We start from the raw sequence: 18,065 nt of genomic DNA, 5'->3' as shown, positions 1-18,065 counted from the left end.
ACCATGTTCCTTGCATTGATGTTTTGCAAGTCATGCGGTCATATATGGTGTAAATACTTTACATCTCTATTGTATTTGTGTAACTGGACATGGGTGTACAAAAAAAAAAAGCATATTAAGCACTTTAGAACATTATGAAAAAGGACTAAAATAGCTCCATTCATCTGCTTATTCAAAAGCAGCATGTGATCAGGTCTTTGCAACGTTTCATATGTTTCAAGTCCTTTTCTGAGATGTATTTTTATCAAAATGAATCACTGCAAACATTGTCATAATGTCTCTCTGAGCTCTTGAAAAACACTGAATTTGCCTAATGCAGTAAGTCACATGGTATCGAGGATCTATTTACCAAGCTGTGAAATAAATAAGCTTGCGTCTTCTCGTTTCACCTGTTAATGCTGCTCCAGGCCTGTCAGGCCTTGAGAATGAGTCGGGGGTTATGGGATGTAATTACAAGTTAAAAGTTGCAACTCCCACAGTAATTATTTATGGCAACAACACAATTATCCCTGCTGCTATGGTTACGATCACACCATGCAGGAGAAAGTTCAGGTGCAATTCATTCTAAAAGAGATAAATGTTTCCCCCACGTTGGCTTTACGTCATGGATTTGCTGCTTTCAAAACTCATTAAAGACTCACTAGTTAATCGTGTGAGAAGGACAGTAGCAACAGGTTGCATGTAATCAGTAAACAGATAACAGGTTTGCTTAGTGTAGAAGTATGTTTTAAAATGTCAATGCTTTTACATTAATTATTTTGTGACGAATAAATTATATCATCCAGTAGTTATATATTTAAGAAATTATTGTTTAAACACTTTAAGAAGAAAGTTTGTAGTACTTAAATGAATCAGTGAGTTTGACTCTTTTGAATCTGATTCTTTTGAATTCAGTTGAATCTGATTGAACTTAATTCAAAAGAATAATTAGTTACTTAAATACATGTCATTTGAATGGCTGAAGAAGATACAGATTGTAGTAAATAAAATAACTGACTTTGAATCAGTTCGTTTGGATTCAGATGAGAATGATTCATTTGAATTCTGTGGAATCAGATGTTTTTGTATCAGATTAAAGAAGAGGGAATCAGTTTGTTTGGATGGTTCGTTGAATTCAAAGAATCTGATTCAATTGTATTCAAATTAAAAACAATTTAAATTCAGTTGAATCAGATTCCTTTGAATTCAATGAACCATCCGAACAAACTGATTGACTAATATGGTTTAGAGATTCATTTGAAGCTCTTTTTAAGGCAGTATATGCTTTTAATTTTGTTGAAAAACGCTTGTCTCAATGTAGACCCTCATTTTTTGTAATATGATCTAACACATTTTAGAAGCTACAATATACTTTTGATAGAATGATTCATTTGAAGTTCTTTGAGGCACCTTATTGTTTTAAATTTGTAGCAAAATATGTTCATTCTAATGGAGATCCTAATTTTTGTGATATGATCTAACTGATGTATATTTTAAAAGTTATTGCCCACTTGAGAAGCTTCAGTGTACTTCGTTGCCTTGCTTAAGTATACAAAAGTACAGCTAATGACTTTTTCAGAAGCACCACATGCCTATAATTTAGCTGTGTTTAGTGACCATGCATCTTCCTAATTAATAATTATAAATGCAACATAATGGCTCTGTTCCAAGACCTAGTGGTCTTCCCTGTTGTCTGCTGTCAACATAGGCAGCTACCTGAAATCCACAAGCAATGCATTTAAACTATCACTAGGATAGTGAGTGCCATTAACACACTATTTGTTATAATATATTTCCTATTGAGGCTAATTGCAGGCACTGTTCACATCTCATGTGCACAACAGTTAAAATCATTGTCATAGGACGATTTGAAATGTAAAACAGCGTGTTTCCATTTGTAATGACTCAGGATTTACATGCTTTCGTTTCCAGGTTACTGGGAAGGATAAACACTGACAGTAGAAAGGTAGAGTATATAAAACAGTGTTCACTGATGGGCCCGCATAGATAATTGAGTATTGTGTTTGAACAAGTCCCAGCATTAGATTAATGATTTATTCAGGACAGAGCTGGTACACGACACACTTCTGTCCTCCAGGATTGTGTGGAAGAATGTACCAACTTTCAGATTCAGGCATTAATGCACTGCAGTTTTGTCATCGGAGGTTTTAAATAATCGCGTTTGTTGAAGCATGATGGATTCTGATTGGCTGTTTTTTTTAAAGGGGTCATGTTTTTTTTATTTTGTACTGTTTTGTGAGTTTCATTTATAAAGAGTTTTTTTTTTACATCAGAAAACCTAATTAAGAAGCAATTAGCTATTTTCTGTCCTGTTTTTTAAAGCCCACTGCTATGATTTTCTAACATTTGTGTACTTTTGACAGTGTGCATACATTCCTCATAAATAATTGCTAAAAGCGTGATTGCATCATATTGCTGTTAATAGTGTTCATCGTCTGATTGACTACATCTTTTATTAATATTTCTGAAAATGGCTGCCATATGCACATGAGTGACGTGACATACAGTCAAGTATGGTGACCCATACTCAGAATTCATGCTCTGCATTTAACCCATCCAAAGTTCACACACACACACACACACACACACACACACACCGTGAACACACACCAGGAGCAGTGGGCAGCCATTTATGCTGTGGCGCCCGGGGAGCAGCTGGGTGTTCGGTGCCTTGCTCAAGGACACCTCAGTCATGGTATTGCAGGCTCAAAACTCGAACCCACAACCCTAGGGTTAGGAATCAAACTCTCTAACCACTAGGCCACGACTTCCCCATAGACTGACAGTCACCACTAATAGGCTACTACTAAATTTTGTAGAAACTTAATTTTCTGTAAAGTTATTTCGCTATACAAATAAACTTGAATTGAACTGAATTTAATAGATGGAAATTGTTTAATTTCTTTTTCAACGTGCAAAAATTTCGGACTCCGTGTGCAATGGCCTTTACTCACACTTGTGTTGCAACATGAATCAGATCCAATATAGTCGGCACAACATTGTCTTTTAGTTTCAATCTTTTTGAAAATCCTGCATCAAACTGTGCTTTGTTTGTAAACGAATCCACAGTCAAATGAAGTGAACAAAGGACCTCGTGCTTACACTGAAGTGGTCTGGATCTTTGTTGAAAATAAAGTTAATTCGCTTTTTCCTCATCAGAAGGAAGACAACGCAAACACTGTATTTCTACAGTTTGGCATTGAACAACGTCTTGTCTTCAGAGCCTTCTTTTATCAATTGATTTCGGCGTAGACCTGCGCACTGCCTCTCTCCTAAGTTACATGCGCAAATCAGTGGGCGGGGCTAAACAGGCAGTGACTTCATCTTCTCCTGCGGGGGCGGTGCTTATCTACACTATTACATCATAGAGTGTCACATTCCACATGCTGTCTGCCCAGTCTCATGAAAATGTGTATAAACAGTATGCCAAAAACAAACAGAAAATTGTGCTATTGATATGCAGAAATGGACTTTGGCGTGCATATAATATCAAAGACAATGGAATACCTTTAAAGGGACTTTGGGTGTGTCTCAATCAGCTCCCGAGCTCATGAATCAGTATATTGTGTACATGAATTCGGTCATTCGGTTATTTCAGGTTTACGTTTTTGCGGTGCATTGTGGGATTTTTCAGGGTGCGTACATTTCAGTGCATAGGAAGGATTTAGCGATTGAGACAGCCCTTAAAATGACTGATTTCCTGATCAGTGCCCTTTCGCACCCTTTGATAATATGTAGCTCTTGCGTGCATCTGATACACATACCACAACCATAATCTTATTAACTAATTGCGTATCATATGCACGCCAAAGTCAATTTCTGTGTTTAAAAACACTAAATCGAAACATAAACTCGTGCTATTGCTATGTACTTTCGGGTAGATTTGGCAGACTAGTCCACTTCAGTAGGCTATTAGCTGTTTTTAGAGTAGGCTAGCTATCGGCAAAGTTCTGAGTTCTGAAACCTTTAGGGAGTTTTTATAGTACGACTTCTTATTTGTCAAAGATCAGTTCATGACACATTTAATAATTTATCAGCTGGAAAAAATCGTTCTGAAAGTAATCCTGGCTATATTCTCTGTGCCATTATCTAGTTGCTGTGTGGGCTTCCCTGTTCTCATATAATTATAACCATATTGTTATCCTTGTATTACTGTGAAATCCTCACGTGTATAGAGTTTGTGAAGACGCGTATAGAACTAACATTTAATTTTTGGCTCATACACTTGAACTTCTTCTGGGAGGAGAGAAGATTAATTTGTGCATCCTCCATTTTCTTTTCTTTTCTTTTTTTTTTGTTTTTTTGGCAACAAGCAGGAAGATCAACATGTCCAAACGAGCTCAGGAGACTTACACACATACCGTTAGGTGAGGTTGCTTAGAAACTGCCATTTATTCATTGAAGATGAAGACTGACAGCACGTGACTCTCACCACATCTCATCACATAGCTCCAGTTCTCACAGAGGTGAAGAGTTGGGGCTGAGGTGTTCAGATATGAGCTGGTAACTAAAACTTGTAGTGTTGAACACAAAATGTACACAAATTTATTTAGCTTGAACCACCCAAAATTGAGACTCCATTAGTTTAAAAAAGATAGAAAAAAGAAATCGTCCCTTTTCATTGTATAGGCTAATAATTGTATAATTTGCTGATTGTTAGCTAGCACTTGTATTGTGTAAAATAAAATACAAATCCACATAACAGCAAAACGATAGGCTAAAACAAAACATAAAAACATCAAATTTAACACTTAATTATAGATTTGCATAGGCTATACCAGTGGTTCTCAAACCTGTCCTGGAGTACCCCTAGCACTGCACATGTTGTATGTATCCCAGTATCAGACACACCCACTTTAGGTATTGCAGTCTCCACTAATGAGCTGATGAGTTCAATCAGGTGGGATAGATGAGGGAGACATACAAAATGTGCAGTGCTGGGGGTACTCCAGGACAGGTTTGAAACCACTGGGCTATACCATGCATAAAAAAACAACAACAAAAACAACAACAACAACCTTAGTCTTCTGTTTAAGAATGTTTGAGTGCAAAAACGATTCAACGTAGCCGATTCATTAGAAACGAGACATCATAATCAAAAATATTTCCACGGCACTCTTAGATCTGCAGCCGTCTTTCCTTGACTCTCCCAATACACGCTGAATGTTGGAGTTCCGGATACTGATTGTTATGCAGAATGACCGGAACGCAGAGTCGACCGGAACATCCATTAAATCCGGGAGGTTAACGGAGGACGACAACTCTGGAAACGAGGGCCTTGCTCTCGTCTGGATATTGCGTATTTTAAATAACCGTGATTTATGGCACTGCAAATATTGTTGAATTGGAATGAAATCTAAAAAGGTCGTTGAAAAGAGACAAGCCTGCAGCCTTGAGCTAATACTGCAACTCAGTAATAGGCTACAAGTTACCCCTGGCGCACCTTACAGCCTATCCATATCATGATTTTTTTTTTTTTTTTTGAAACCATGCCTAACCCTTTTTCGTTAGGCTATAGCTCATTTCGTTATTGTTTATATTATTATTATTCCCGAAACGCTGCAACATCGCGTGGGTGGGGCCAGTCAGTCAAATGGCTCGTCGTTCTCATTGGTTCATTCAGGTGGCTGTGTGAATAAAAGTATGGAGACTGAGTCCAAGTAAGAGCAAACCGTAGATGGATAAAGAGTGACTCTATCAAAGGACACGAGAACAAAGAAGTTTCAGCCAGCTTCACCAAGTGATCGCCTTGACGCTTGGAGAACAAGAAGCTCTGTAGGTACTCAAGGTAACAGAGGAGATTTTGTGTTGGCACACGTGCCTCAAAAGGTTTTGGATGTTAAACTGGTAAGACAAAGACATAAGCAACCTAGAAAAAGAAAGACGTCAAACACTGTAGATGAATTGTTGAAAAACCTCAAACACCTCCCAGCAGTGTAGATTATATGAGGAAGATAGTGCACTTAAAGCCTGTTTTCTTCTCTCGTACCGCAGGAATCGCTGTAGATGATGGAGTGGTATGTTTTGGTGTTGATGCTGAGCTTGCCAAGCTTGAGTCAGGCAGATTGTTCAGCGCAATGCATGAGATGCGCGCAACAGATCTCCGACCTGGACTCTGCAGTGAACCGCTTGGTGAGATTACGCCTTTTTTCACTCTCTCAAACAATTATATATATACATAAACACACACACACACACACACACACACACACACACACACACATATATATATATATATATATATATATATATATATATATATATATATATATGAAAAATAGAAAGGTCTCTCTGCAATAGAAAGATTTTAAACTTGAGAAATGGTCGCTTCCTTTGTCATTAACAAATACACTGGGCGCATCCCGTATGGAGCGCGCATTCAGCACCATGGAGAGCGCGACAATAGCGCGCTCGTTTTTAGATTATCATACTGGAAAAACCTATACTGAAAAAATAGTACATGTTAGATATGCCTATTGCTACAATCAAGATTTAGATGTTTTTATAGATAAAATGCCACCTGTGGAACTTGAAAACTTTATGGCATCAGACAATAAGACCCTCGAATTGGTTGTTATATTAATGTTCATTAAGAGCAAACTTAAAAAAAATAAAAGTTTCTTCAAACAACCATCTTCTAATCAATAGATATTTTGGCTCTGTGGAGTTCTCGTATTAGATTCTTTTGAGATTAAAAAGCCCCATGCGTTCAAGTTTAGGTTCTGCAGAACGTAGGCTTCTAAGTTCTCTATGTGACGCTTTTACTATAAAAAATAAAAAAATAAAACCTTTTTTTTTGGAACGTCGGGTCTCAGAATGTAACATCTCCAGTAGTGCATGGAGTCAGTCTTAACCTACTTTTCTTTCTGCAGACTTGCACTTTAGAATGTGAAGGAGCCGTGTCATCTACAAGTACATTAGACAGATGCGAGAAAGCTTTACAGGAGCTTTCAGATGAATTCGCTGAACTCAACCCCGACGCCGACGGAGAGCGAAGCGCGCTGAACGCGGAGGATCTCCAAGAGAAGGCGTCCAACCTGGTCAAACGATACGGGGGCTTCATCAAGAGGATCGAGAAGAACAAACAGAAGTTTTTCGCTTCACCCTGGAAGGAGAACGCCATTCTAAAAGGATTGTTCACGAAGAAATACGGAGAATCGCTCTCGAAACTGGGCGAGCGAGACGTCCCGTCGATCACGGAAGACGACGAGGGCGAAGACGTGACCGCGGAAAACGAAACGGGAGTTTACGATAACGACGTTCCTTTAAACGAAGTCAAACGCTACGGCGGGTTTCTCCGCAAATTCGGGCCAAAAAGAAGCAACTTTGTGGAAAACACCAGCCCGCAGGTGCAGAAGAGATACGGAGGGTTTATGCGAAGAATTCGCCCGAAGTTGAGGTGGGACAACCAAAAGCGATATGGCGGGTTTTTACGGCGTCATTTTAAAATCTCCGTGCGCTCTGACGAACAGCCCTCATCGTACGAGGACTATGCTTTATAGGCTATTGTATCATAGATAACCCAACCAGAACTCATTGAGCCAACGCATTTCAGTTTCCCCCACTAATGTGACCCTGGAGCATTAAACCAGTCATGAGTAGCAAGGGTATATTTATAGCAATAGCCATAAACCTACACGGTATGGGTAAAAAATATATATATATATATATTTCCTTTACGCCAAAAATCCTTAGGAAAGTAATGCTCCATGATATTTTGTAAATTTCGAAAAAGTTGATTGGTAATAGCCTATTCATGGCTAAGAACTTAATTTGGACAACTTTAAAGGCGATTTTCACAATATTTAATTTTTTTTTTGGCAGCCTCAGATTTCAGATGGTTGCATCTCGGCCAAATATGGTCATATCCTAACAAACCATACATCAATGGAAAGTTTATTCGTTCAGCTTTCAGATGATGTTTACATCTCGGTTTTTAATAAAATTTACCCTTATGGCTGGTTTTGTGGTTCAGGGTCACAGATGTCATGACCTTACACGTGCTGAGGTGTTTTACTATCCCAAATGGCTGCTGACCTCTGGACGCCATCAATCACCTGTCACCTGTCAATCATGCGCTCGGGACGTTTCAGTGACTGACCACTTGTTGTTTCCCATTAACTATACCTCCATGTAAGCAATCAGTACATCCTGCAGATAATGCTTGTTTAAGATGACCAATAAAGGGCAAGAACTTTACCTGCTAAATTTGTTTGGTAAATGTTTTTTTTCAGATTTTTCAAAAAAATTTTTTTTGCCATATTCATGTTCGATTGTTAAATTAAAGATGAAATGTTACTACACGACTTACTGCTATTTTACTTACTAAGCTTAAACTCTTCTTTACTCTATATGGACATGTCCATCTGAAAGTCAGAACTCACGTTGCACAAAAATATTTAAGTAATTAGCGCCACCTGTTGGTTAAAAAAGACTTACAAATTAAATTTACCACTTGAAAAGTATTTTTTCCTGAAGTATTGTGCTAAAGAAAGACTTGAGGATATACAGAAAGCACCTCAGACCACTTCTGTGAAACAACTAAAACACCTGGTTTTACTATGGTAAGAGTGTTAGAAAAAATGTTGAACTACAAGGACTCAGTTCTGAATCAGTTTTTTCAATGACCATCTCTTCTTAAAATTGGACATTTGATCCCCTAATCTTGGATATGATGTTGTTTAGGAGGCCAATTTGCTGTATTGTACAATTTGTATTTATTTTAAAAGACAAGATTTTCATGGTCCAGGTAAATGCATTTTAAATAATCAACTACGTCAAGTAAAGATTTCACTGTAACAAGTATTTTCAGAAATACTAAGATGAAACATCGATAGAGAAAAAGTTATAAGAGAAAATGTTATGTGAACAGGATAAATAATGGAGTGAGAAAAAAAAACTACAAATTATGCATACACTGGTCAACCATGAAATTTTAAAGACAAAATGTGCCTTACATTTAATAAAAAACATCCTTAAAGGGACAGTTCACCCAAAAATTTAAATTATGTCATCATTAACTCACCCTCAAGTTGTTACGAATCTATGAATTTCTTTCTTCGATTGAATACGAAAGAAGAATTGTTAATGGCTAGGAACAACTCTTTGGTTACCAAAATATATTCTTTCATGTGCCACATGAGAAAACTCACAAAGGTTTGGAACAACTGGAGAGTGAATAAAAAAATGGTTAATATTTGGGAGAACTTTCGCTTTAAACAATTCAGGCTATATTTTACCACATTGTAATTAGATTACAATTAAATCAAATGCAATGCAATGCAATGCAAAAAAAAAAAAAAAATCATTACCATACCATGGCTGTTGTTGCAAAAAAAGTTGCAAATGAACTCTAAAAAAGCAAAAAGTTCATCCTCTATCTACAAATATAGAGGATATAACATATGCATTAACATCAAAAACTGAACTGAACACGGTTTCAGGAGAATTTCACTCCTTCTGGTCGTCTTTCTGTTCTGTAGCCGCTTCCGCCTGTGGCCCGACGGTCTCCACACTGGCAGTGTTTACGCTGCTGATGGGTAACGCCACTACAGTGCCGCCCACTGCGCCCCCTACTGGTGCTGCCAGATTCTGCACCGTAGCTCCAGCTCCTACTGTGGGCAGTGTGACCAGCTGGAACGGACTGACCACTTTGACGAAAGTGGGTGCCGTGGATCCCTGTGTAACCGCGGCGGTGCTCAACACGGTTAAATTAGAGCCTTCAGACTGGAGTTCGGTGCCTCCGGGTGATGTCAGCACCGTGTATCCACCGATCAGGGGCGACTGGGTTGGAACCGACAGCACTTTGTCCAGCGGGATGCCGGTGAGCTGCGTGATGGGCAGGGTGAAGTGTGCGGGCTGGGCGGCCGTGGAGGCCACAGTGGCTGGACCCGAGACAGCACGGGTCAGACGGGGGCGCTTCGTGGTGGGAGGCGAGGTCTGGGGGGTCAAGGTCATCAGGACGTTGTTGAGGTGCTGGGATTTGCTCTTTAGTTCTTTGGCGCGTTTGCGATGCTCGTCACACTGTTGCTCTAGGGCTATAAATGCACAAAGTTAAATCTCACTTTCTCGTTCAAAAACACAATATGCACAAAAAGTCTGTTGCTGGATGAGGAGACAAAGACAAAAACAGGTACAGACCCACTAAGCTGCGCGTGTACTGCTCCCTACAGCGATCCATCTGGCTTTTGTGACTGGCAAGAACTTTCTTCACCAGGTCCAACATCCCGAAGTTCTGGACTATATTGTTGAGCAGAGCAGCATCTGTTGACAGATTCAAGTAATGAACAATACCAAATCAGTCTGACGTTTAATACAATATTTGTGTACATTTGCAGCAAATTAAAACAGACATAGAATATAATTACACAAATTTCTTACCTGAATTATATTTAAAAAAAAAAGGTGTATATATATATATATATATATATATATATATATAGAGATAGATAGATAGATAGATAGATACATAATTTAATATGCTAAAATATTGGAAATACATCAAAATATTATATATAAAGTTTTATATATTAGATTAATAATCACTTATATTATATAAAAGGCTATTATTGTATCACTAGTATATAGTTATTAATATATACATATATAATTATTATATACATTCACAAACTGAACATTAAACAACAAGAATAATATAATCTATGTAATATATTCTAAAATATAAAAATAGATGAAAATACTATATTTTATATTGTTAAATGAATAATGAATATATTCATTATTAATATTAAATACATATATATGCACAATTTGACTATAATTCTATACAACTCATTTTAAGCACTGAAGCATTAAAGCCTGAGGAGCAAAACTGTTTTAAGATTTTGAGAAACAAATTGAGTTTAGTGTCCAAATAAATATCAAGTGGGTTCAAACTGATTGTAGCATCAGGTTGTTTATGAAATGAGATTTAAGACAAATTATACATAAAATGTGTCCCTTTTATTATTGTTTGGACAAAATGTTGCACATCCCTTTGTGAAAATGTAATATAACACTATACTAATATAGCACTTGAATATTATTGCTCTTTTGTTGGTTTTGATTGCTTCTATTGTTCTCATTTGTAAGTCGCTTTGGATAAAAGCATCTGCTAAATGACTAAATGTAAATATAATGTAAATGTAAACATCAAAACTAAATTGAAATTTTAAAACAAGCCTCAAAACAAATAAATATCTCAAATAAATAGATCTCTTCATATAAACAAAATTAGGCTTTGTGTGCTCTTTGCATTTAACATTGCATTTTAATCATGCAACATGAACAGTTTAATCTAAATTAGATTGTACAATTTAGAAATTTGAAGCAAAAACAGAATGGTTTTGTAAAACTATATATAAAAAATGTCTGAACGAGATGCAGATTCACTATCTGCCAGAAGGTGGCGCTTACATAATTTTCTTGGTTACCGCTGTAAACAATGCAGTGCTGCATTTATGAACTTTAATATGCATTACACAGAGGCAAGATGAAGAGAAAAAATACCATCTACACTTTTCTAAAGACAGTAAGTTCCCCTCAAATAACATTCATTTCAACTCTATTTGTTTTGCATCTCAACAGATTTGAATCGTAACATTTTGAATAAATTTTCAACCGGCTCACAGTTAATTGTTACATCCCTAGTTATTTGTTGAATTTTTTCGCGCTCAGTGTGGAAAGGCCTTAACACTGACCTTTAACCTGAAGCGGCGGGTCGTGGATTCGCTCCTCCAGGCCCTTGAGAATCTCCTGGATCTCTCCCTGCATGTCCTCCATCACCTCCTCCAGTAGCCCAGCGTCCTTCAGTCCTCTCCAGAACGTCATGGTGTCCTCTGACATGGAGCAGAACGGCCGGTAACAGTGTTAAACCCATTAACGACTACACAGACTACATACAAAACATAAGTCTCTTACCTCCGATAGCCGTCACCCATTCTGTGCTGTCATCACCAGCATCTGCCGAAATCGAAGCTGAGGATCCATTCACTGAAACATATATACAAAATAATTCATCACTTGCTCAAAGTTTGGCTAGCTTTTCGTTATCTATGCGAGCATGACTTCAGTTCCTGCAGACCACGTTTTTTCAAGTGTTTCCAACACCCTGTTTTATGCCCTTTTTGAAGTATCGAATGAGAAACGAGTGATGGAAACACCAAATTTCGAATAAAAATCCTTAGTTTTTACGCTTGCTTGAGGTGGTTTTTGACTTGTGCGAAAAAGGATTATTGTGAATAATTGGAGTTGGAAATGCATTTTGCGAATAAATGCATTAATTCCAGCGCATATAAAACATTTTTTTGACTGCGCTATGAGGCGGGATATCTTGACTAGCAGCGGACTCCATGATCTCGTTCCACAGCATCTGAAATGTTGTAATGGTTTTTCTGAAATGCCAGAGCAATGTCTGTCATCAAAGTATTTCTGTATGATGTCTTACACGACTGCGTTCCCAAACAGCAGCATGCATCCGCCTCCACAAGCAATGACATAATTTATTGTGTTTCGTCTGCTCGCTCTGAGGCGCAAGTTATTGATCATGAAAATTATTATATTCAGTTTTCCTAGTGTTCAAATTGATATTTAGTGCCAGTTTAACAGGAAGTGACTATTTTGTTCTCTTTGATGCGTTAGATGGAAACAGTGCTTGCTCACAAATGTTTTATGTAATATTCCAATTTTGCGCATTAAATTAAATTCGCAACTTTGGATGGAAACCCTAATTGCCTCAGGTACTGTCTTTCTTTTTGTTCGTTTTGTTTTTAGATGATATAGGCTACATGACGAAGTATATTTTTAAAAGCCGTTTTAATGCTATTCCTTGATTAAATTCCCTATTGTTTTTGTCATGTGTTTTAATATGTTGGCTAACGTTATAAGAAGATGAAGAAATATTGTTCTGCATAAATAAGCATTGGCTGATGTTGAGTGTTTGCTCTTTTAATATCTTTTTTTCTTTTTAATGACCGCCTAAAATTAAATGATGATAACACGAGGCAAGAGTACGGCATAATTGCGACATATTTCTAGCGGAATTCATTGAGGGATTTGTCAGTGTGATTCATAGATTAAGTCTTTCAAATGTTGGCTATTATATACATGCATGCACAAGGTTTTTTTTTTTTCTTAAAATCTTTTGGGGTTTTCTTGCTTTTAGACTAGTCTGATACAAAACTTCTGTTTAAACGACAGTCAAATTAGTCGTCGCGCACAACCCTAGCTCAAACCAATGGACGTATTGTGAAAAACATTGGCAAGTGCAATCAAAAAAAAATTCAAATACAAATGTGAAACACTATGAATAAACTGTCAAGATTCATACTGTCCACAGAGGCGGGGGTCGCAGGAGCCGTTTCTGTGGACTGCTGGCTGCTGAGAGACACTCGTGACCCCACCAGGTCAATCTTGGTACTGCGGCAGGTGTTTGAACACAGTCTGGAGTGCTGATAGAAGTCCAGCTCACCTGAATCCATGATCTTCCTGTAGAAACAACCAAACAGTGCATTCATCTTGCATAAACTACAGTAAACATGATATACAAATAGCACCGTTTACATATCTTATTATAAACAACTCCTCAGTCCTCTATATTTCAAAGAAAACATACAATGTTTTCATATTTTCCACTTGGAAATTACTTTGCATTTATAGAACATACAAACACTATTGTTTAAATTTGGAGACTTTTTAAAACTTTTTTTTTTTTTTTAAAGACGACTTGTCTGCTCACTAAGGCTGTATTTATGTGATCAAAAAAAATATATATATATATATAAAAAAAGTTAAATATTACTTCAACTCAACCATGTGAATATATGATAAAATTACATTTATTTATGTGATGAAAAGCTGAATTTTCAGCATCATTACTGCAGTCTTCAGTGTCACACAGAAATCATTCTAATATGCTGATGTGCAGCTTAAAAAACATTTCTGATTATTAGCAATGTTGAAAACACTTGTGCCTTGTCTCACACACACACACACACACACACACACACACACACACACACACACACACACACACACACACACACACACAAACATACACTGTACAAAAAAAATGAACTGCACAAAAAGTAATAATATGATTAAGGTCAGAAAATAAGATCAGCACCTTCAGTGTTTTAATTTTGAGTTTGATAAACAATGAAATCTCAAACTATTATAAAACTGCCAGTGCTGGGATGCATTTCTAGTTTATATTCTTTTCTGCCTCAAACCTCAACATGGTCCCATTAAGGCGAATGGCTCTCTTCCAGTCCTTCAGCGTGGACTTTCCCGCTATATAGACAAACTCCTTGGGACTGATGAGATGCTCGTTCAGCTGGAACACAGCAGTGATGAATACGAAGCATTATGACGAGCACAGCATCAGCGCCGGAAATGGAAAGCAGTTATATTCATTCAGGAACAGATAAAACTGTCTATGCAGACACTCCGTTACTCAGAACAGCACATTTATAGCAAAACAATCCAGGAGCTTCACAGTCTTTACTTACAGATCTTTTCTGAAATTATTCATGATGACTGAACTATTTTCTTAATGTTTATAGAGATATAGGGGCAAGATATGATAGTAAACTTTATCATTCACATATGCTTAGTCTTTATTATTACTGTTTACCACATTTTAGAAAAACTGAAATGTCATCTAAACTATGAAATATGTATGTATTATATTATGCATTGACTACAACAGGCTTAATAAAACATTTTTTTAACATATATGCATTATTGCAGAATTTTAGAAATACAAAAACTGTTGTTTTTATGTAAAATGGCTAATCAGTGCTGTTTGTATGTATTATTGGAGAATTCTGATGCTGTCTTAGAAATACATAATCTGTTGATTTTACGTAAAATGGTTAATCAGTGCTGTTTGCAAATAATAATATGTACAATTTTTTTTCAAATTGCATATTTGCATAAAAACATGTATGCAGTTTGAGGAATCTGTTGTTTTTATGTCATTTAATAACATAAGCATAATAATAGCATTATTTACTTTTTAAATATCTAAAGGAAATTAATGCATTTACTAAAAACTGAAAATTTAAAATAAATAGCGATTATCTGAATTGACTTGACCGTCCGAATTTACAAACAAAAGGAAAAAAACAAACAAATATATGATCTGAAGTGTGTCTCAACAATGTTGTAGTGTTTTAAAACAGATTCTATCACATATTTACCTGCACACATTTGATGTTGATCCCCGGACACACAAACTTCTTCCAGACGAGGTTGGCTTTGGTGTCCCCACACGTTATTGGGTAGAGAATATCACCCTCTACATCTGCATCTTCAGATATTTTCACTGTGTAAATATGAACATGGCATGCACAAATAAGAATAATAAAAACTTTATCATCTCCATTAGCAAAATTAGGATTTGATAAAATTTAAGATTAAAATGTTATACAAGGTTATAATACTATTAACTATAACCATAAAGAAAATTAATTACTTAAACTTTAAATAAAAAAAAAGGAATTTTACATTTTTAAAAGTTGAAATATTAAAATCATAAAAAATAAATCTACTGACTTACATAAAATGTAAAATTTAATTTAAAATAAAAATGCAATTAAATTGTTTTAAACAAACAGTAGTAAACCAATGATACTAAAACAAAACTGATTTTATGAAACAATGACCATATGAACAGCTTAATGCTTGAATGACTCCGCTTCCAACCACACAAATATGGAAATTACTATAGCTTCTGATCACACAATGCAAAAAGTCATGCACTTCTTCAGTATTTTTGTCTTGTTTCTCCAGTCCAAACATCTAGAGATTCTTAAATCAAGATATATTTACTCAAAAAGAAAAAAAAAGACATAAAATAAGAAGTTTTGGCTTCTGAGACACTGGTCAAAATTAAATGAAAGCCAAGAAAAAGAAACTTAATTCAAAGGTAAAACAATTTTTCATAACCCACTGGCAGATAACAAACAGAAAACAAACTCATTTAATATTATTCAGTCTCTCAGAAACAAGACTTCTTATGTGCAATTTGCATCTCAAGTAAATGTATTTTAATTCAACACTGGAAGAAAGTCTTGGTGTGTGTTTGTTTTTGCAGTTTATGCAACAGTTAATGACATGACTTCTTGAATCCAAGTCTTTGTGCTCCAGCTTAAGACCTTTTTAGGACCTGCATAAACTGGTAAAATCACTCTGATAAACCTGTTTGAGTGGATTATTGCTCTGTTAAAGTGTCTTTAATTTGTGAATTGCAATACCTACCAAAAACAGTGTCCTTGGGCAGGGAGATAGTAGCACTAGACTCCGCCTCGGACTCCATGCTATGCTCCATAATGTTTTCCCTGTGCAGGAAAAGACAAAAGCCGCTTTGAGTCTGGAAGAGGTGCATGATGGGAGCTAATGATGGAGTCAGGAAAGGGAGAAGTGCTCACCCAGACTGTTCCAGATCCGTCGCCACCAGTATATTCTTCTCCTCCTCCTCAGCTGATGAGGTCTGACCCGCTGTGTCAGGGGTCGTTACCACCACCACCTCCTCCATGTGGACGTTCACCTCAGAGGATGATGCCATGAAGTCATCAGCACCTGACAGGTGTCAATCAGCATCTGATGGGTGGAGAAAGGAAGATGTATTGGAACCAAAGTTATGAAACAATGACCATATGAACAGCTTAATGCTTGCCTTGAATAACTCCGCTTCCAACCACACAAATATGGAAATGACTTATTTTCTAATCTATTACTCTACTGTCTTATTTTCCAGTCCAAACGTCTACAGATTCTTAAATACAGATGCATTTACTCGAGAAGCAAATCGATACACTTACAAGGATTTGTTTCTGAGAAATTGGTCAAAGTTTAATTAGTTTTTGATTAAAACAAGAACAAATATCTGCCAATGTGCCAAGAAAAACAACTAAATTCAAAGAGAAAACAAGTTTTCATACCCCACTGGAAGATATTTGTATTGGTAACACGGTAAAAATATGAATCGGATGAGATATATATATATATCGTGTATTAAATGTTAACTACTGTATTGGTAAATGTCGTCCAATAGCATTACATATTTTGTTAGTAGAATAATTGCATTGATTAATAATGTTTAATCATAGTAAGCGTATTCATAGTCTTCAACCCACAGATTATCAATGTTTTGAGCTTAATCGCTGAATATTTGCGCCTTGCCCAAATCGACCGAATTAAATACAAAAAAAGTGGTGGAAGATATGTGTGTTCGTGGAAGAAAAAAAACACAATTTAAATAACAGGCAGAAAAATAGAGTTTAAATCGAATCTTTACCCGCAAGGGTTTGAATCCGTGTTTAGGAAGCGCTGTGCAGACAGACTCTACCGCGCATGCGCTTGCGTCATGACGTCACGGGCGCGTCAGACATTAGAAAACGAAGTGGGTAGATGCGTAAAAGGTGCAAAAGGCAATGATAAAATGGGCGGACCAAATTTTTTATTTGTTTTTGTTTTGTTAATATCTCTATTGTATTTTATGTTATTTTAAAGCTATTATACTTAAAAAAAATTCCAGCGCTGAAGAAGCACAGTTACTTTTCTGAGATTTCATTGTCGCATAATAGAGGATTTGGGCTTTCTGAGCAGAGCCGCTGCTGGCCAAATGGGTGCCCTAAGCAGGATTGTATTGTTGTGCCCCCTTCCTCAAATATGATGATGAAAAAAACACCTACTATAGGGGTGAAAAAATAACTTTAATCAAATAAAAAACTAAATGAATAAATTGTATTATTTTCAAATTACAATTGTAGCTCTCGACATTTACCTATGGCTATAACTTTATTATGACTCTAATTTATTTTATAGTCTCAAGCATTAAGAAACCATGCAAAAGGAAATTAAGCAGTTTTACTATGATAAAACCATGGTTTATTTTTGTAAGGGTTGTGATATGCATGTTTTTTGTTGAAGAAATTATAAAGGCTGTGTCATCTATAACAAAAAGGTGGCCAAAAATGAAAGATTAAGTGACTATTTGAATTAAATGTTTGGTCAGTACAGTAGCATAAACAAGGATTTGATTCTCCTGTAAGTTTAACAGC

At 36.4% G+C, this 18,065-nt stretch overlaps 2 protein-coding genes across 4 annotated transcripts; one reads left to right on the top strand and one right to left on the bottom strand.

Annotated features, from left to right (window-relative positions):
* Window positions 1-5,641: 5,641 nt before the first annotated feature.
* On the top strand, window positions 5,642-7,634 carry pdyn (prodynorphin). Of its 3 annotated transcripts, none has more exons than XM_059527099.1 (3): window positions 5,642-5,788; window positions 5,995-6,132; window positions 6,873-7,634. In XM_059527099.1, exons 2-3 carry the CDS (start codon window positions 6,007-6,009, stop codon window positions 7,500-7,502), a joined length of 756 nt encoding a protein of 251 aa, XP_059383082.1. In that variant the 5' UTR covers window positions 5,642-5,788; window positions 5,995-6,006; the 3' UTR covers window positions 7,503-7,634. The 3 variants fall into 3 exon arrangements, with proteins under 3 accessions (XP_059383082.1, XP_059383083.1, XP_059383084.1); XM_059527100.1 differs by having other exon boundaries at window positions 5,658-5,779; XM_059527101.1 differs by having other exon boundaries at window positions 5,665-5,775.
* Window positions 7,635-8,693: 1,059 nt separating this feature from the next.
* On the bottom strand, window positions 8,694-17,435 carry gmeb2 (glucocorticoid modulatory element binding protein 2). Its single transcript, XM_059528428.1, has 10 exons — window positions 17,300-17,435; window positions 16,431-16,602; window positions 16,261-16,340; window positions 15,201-15,325; window positions 14,229-14,332; window positions 13,328-13,485; window positions 11,920-11,991; window positions 11,700-11,837; window positions 10,141-10,263; window positions 8,694-10,037 (listed from the first exon to the last, which is right to left on the bottom strand). The coding sequence occupies exons 2-10, from the start codon at window positions 16,565-16,567 to the stop codon at window positions 9,451-9,453; spliced, it is 1,524 nt and encodes a 507-aa protein (XP_059384411.1). The 5' UTR covers window positions 16,568-16,602; window positions 17,300-17,435; the 3' UTR covers window positions 8,694-9,450.
* Between the last annotated feature and the right edge of the window lie 630 nt (window positions 17,436-18,065).

This window comes from Carassius carassius, chromosome 37 (assembly GCF_963082965.1).
Source record: "Carassius carassius chromosome 37, fCarCar2.1, whole genome shotgun sequence".
NCBI classification, from domain to species: domain Eukaryota; kingdom Metazoa; phylum Chordata; class Actinopteri; order Cypriniformes; family Cyprinidae; genus Carassius; species Carassius carassius.
Note: the sequence above shows the minus strand (reverse complement) of the source record. Positions and strands in the feature narration are given on the sequence as shown.

Coding starts and splice junctions, on each gene's coding strand:
- pdyn (XM_059527099.1), top strand. CDS start 6,007: ATGATGGAGTGGTATGTTTTGGTGTTGATGCTGAGCTTGCCAAGCTTG. Junction 6,133..6,872: donor ACTCTGCAGTGAACCGCTTG/GTGAGATTACGC, acceptor TTCTTTCTGCAG/ACTTGCACTTTAGAATGTGA.
- gmeb2 (XM_059528428.1), bottom strand. CDS start 16,567: ATGGCATCATCCTCTGAGGTGAACGTCCACATGGAGGAGGTGGTGGTG. Junction 14,333..15,200: donor TCAACATCAAATGTGTGCAG/GTAAATATGTGA, acceptor GCTGTGTTCCAG/CTGAACGAGCATCTCATCAG. Junction 10,264..11,699: donor CCCGCCGCTTCAGGTTAAAG/GTCAGTGTTAAG, acceptor ATCTGTCAACAG/ATGCTGCTCTGCTCAACAAT.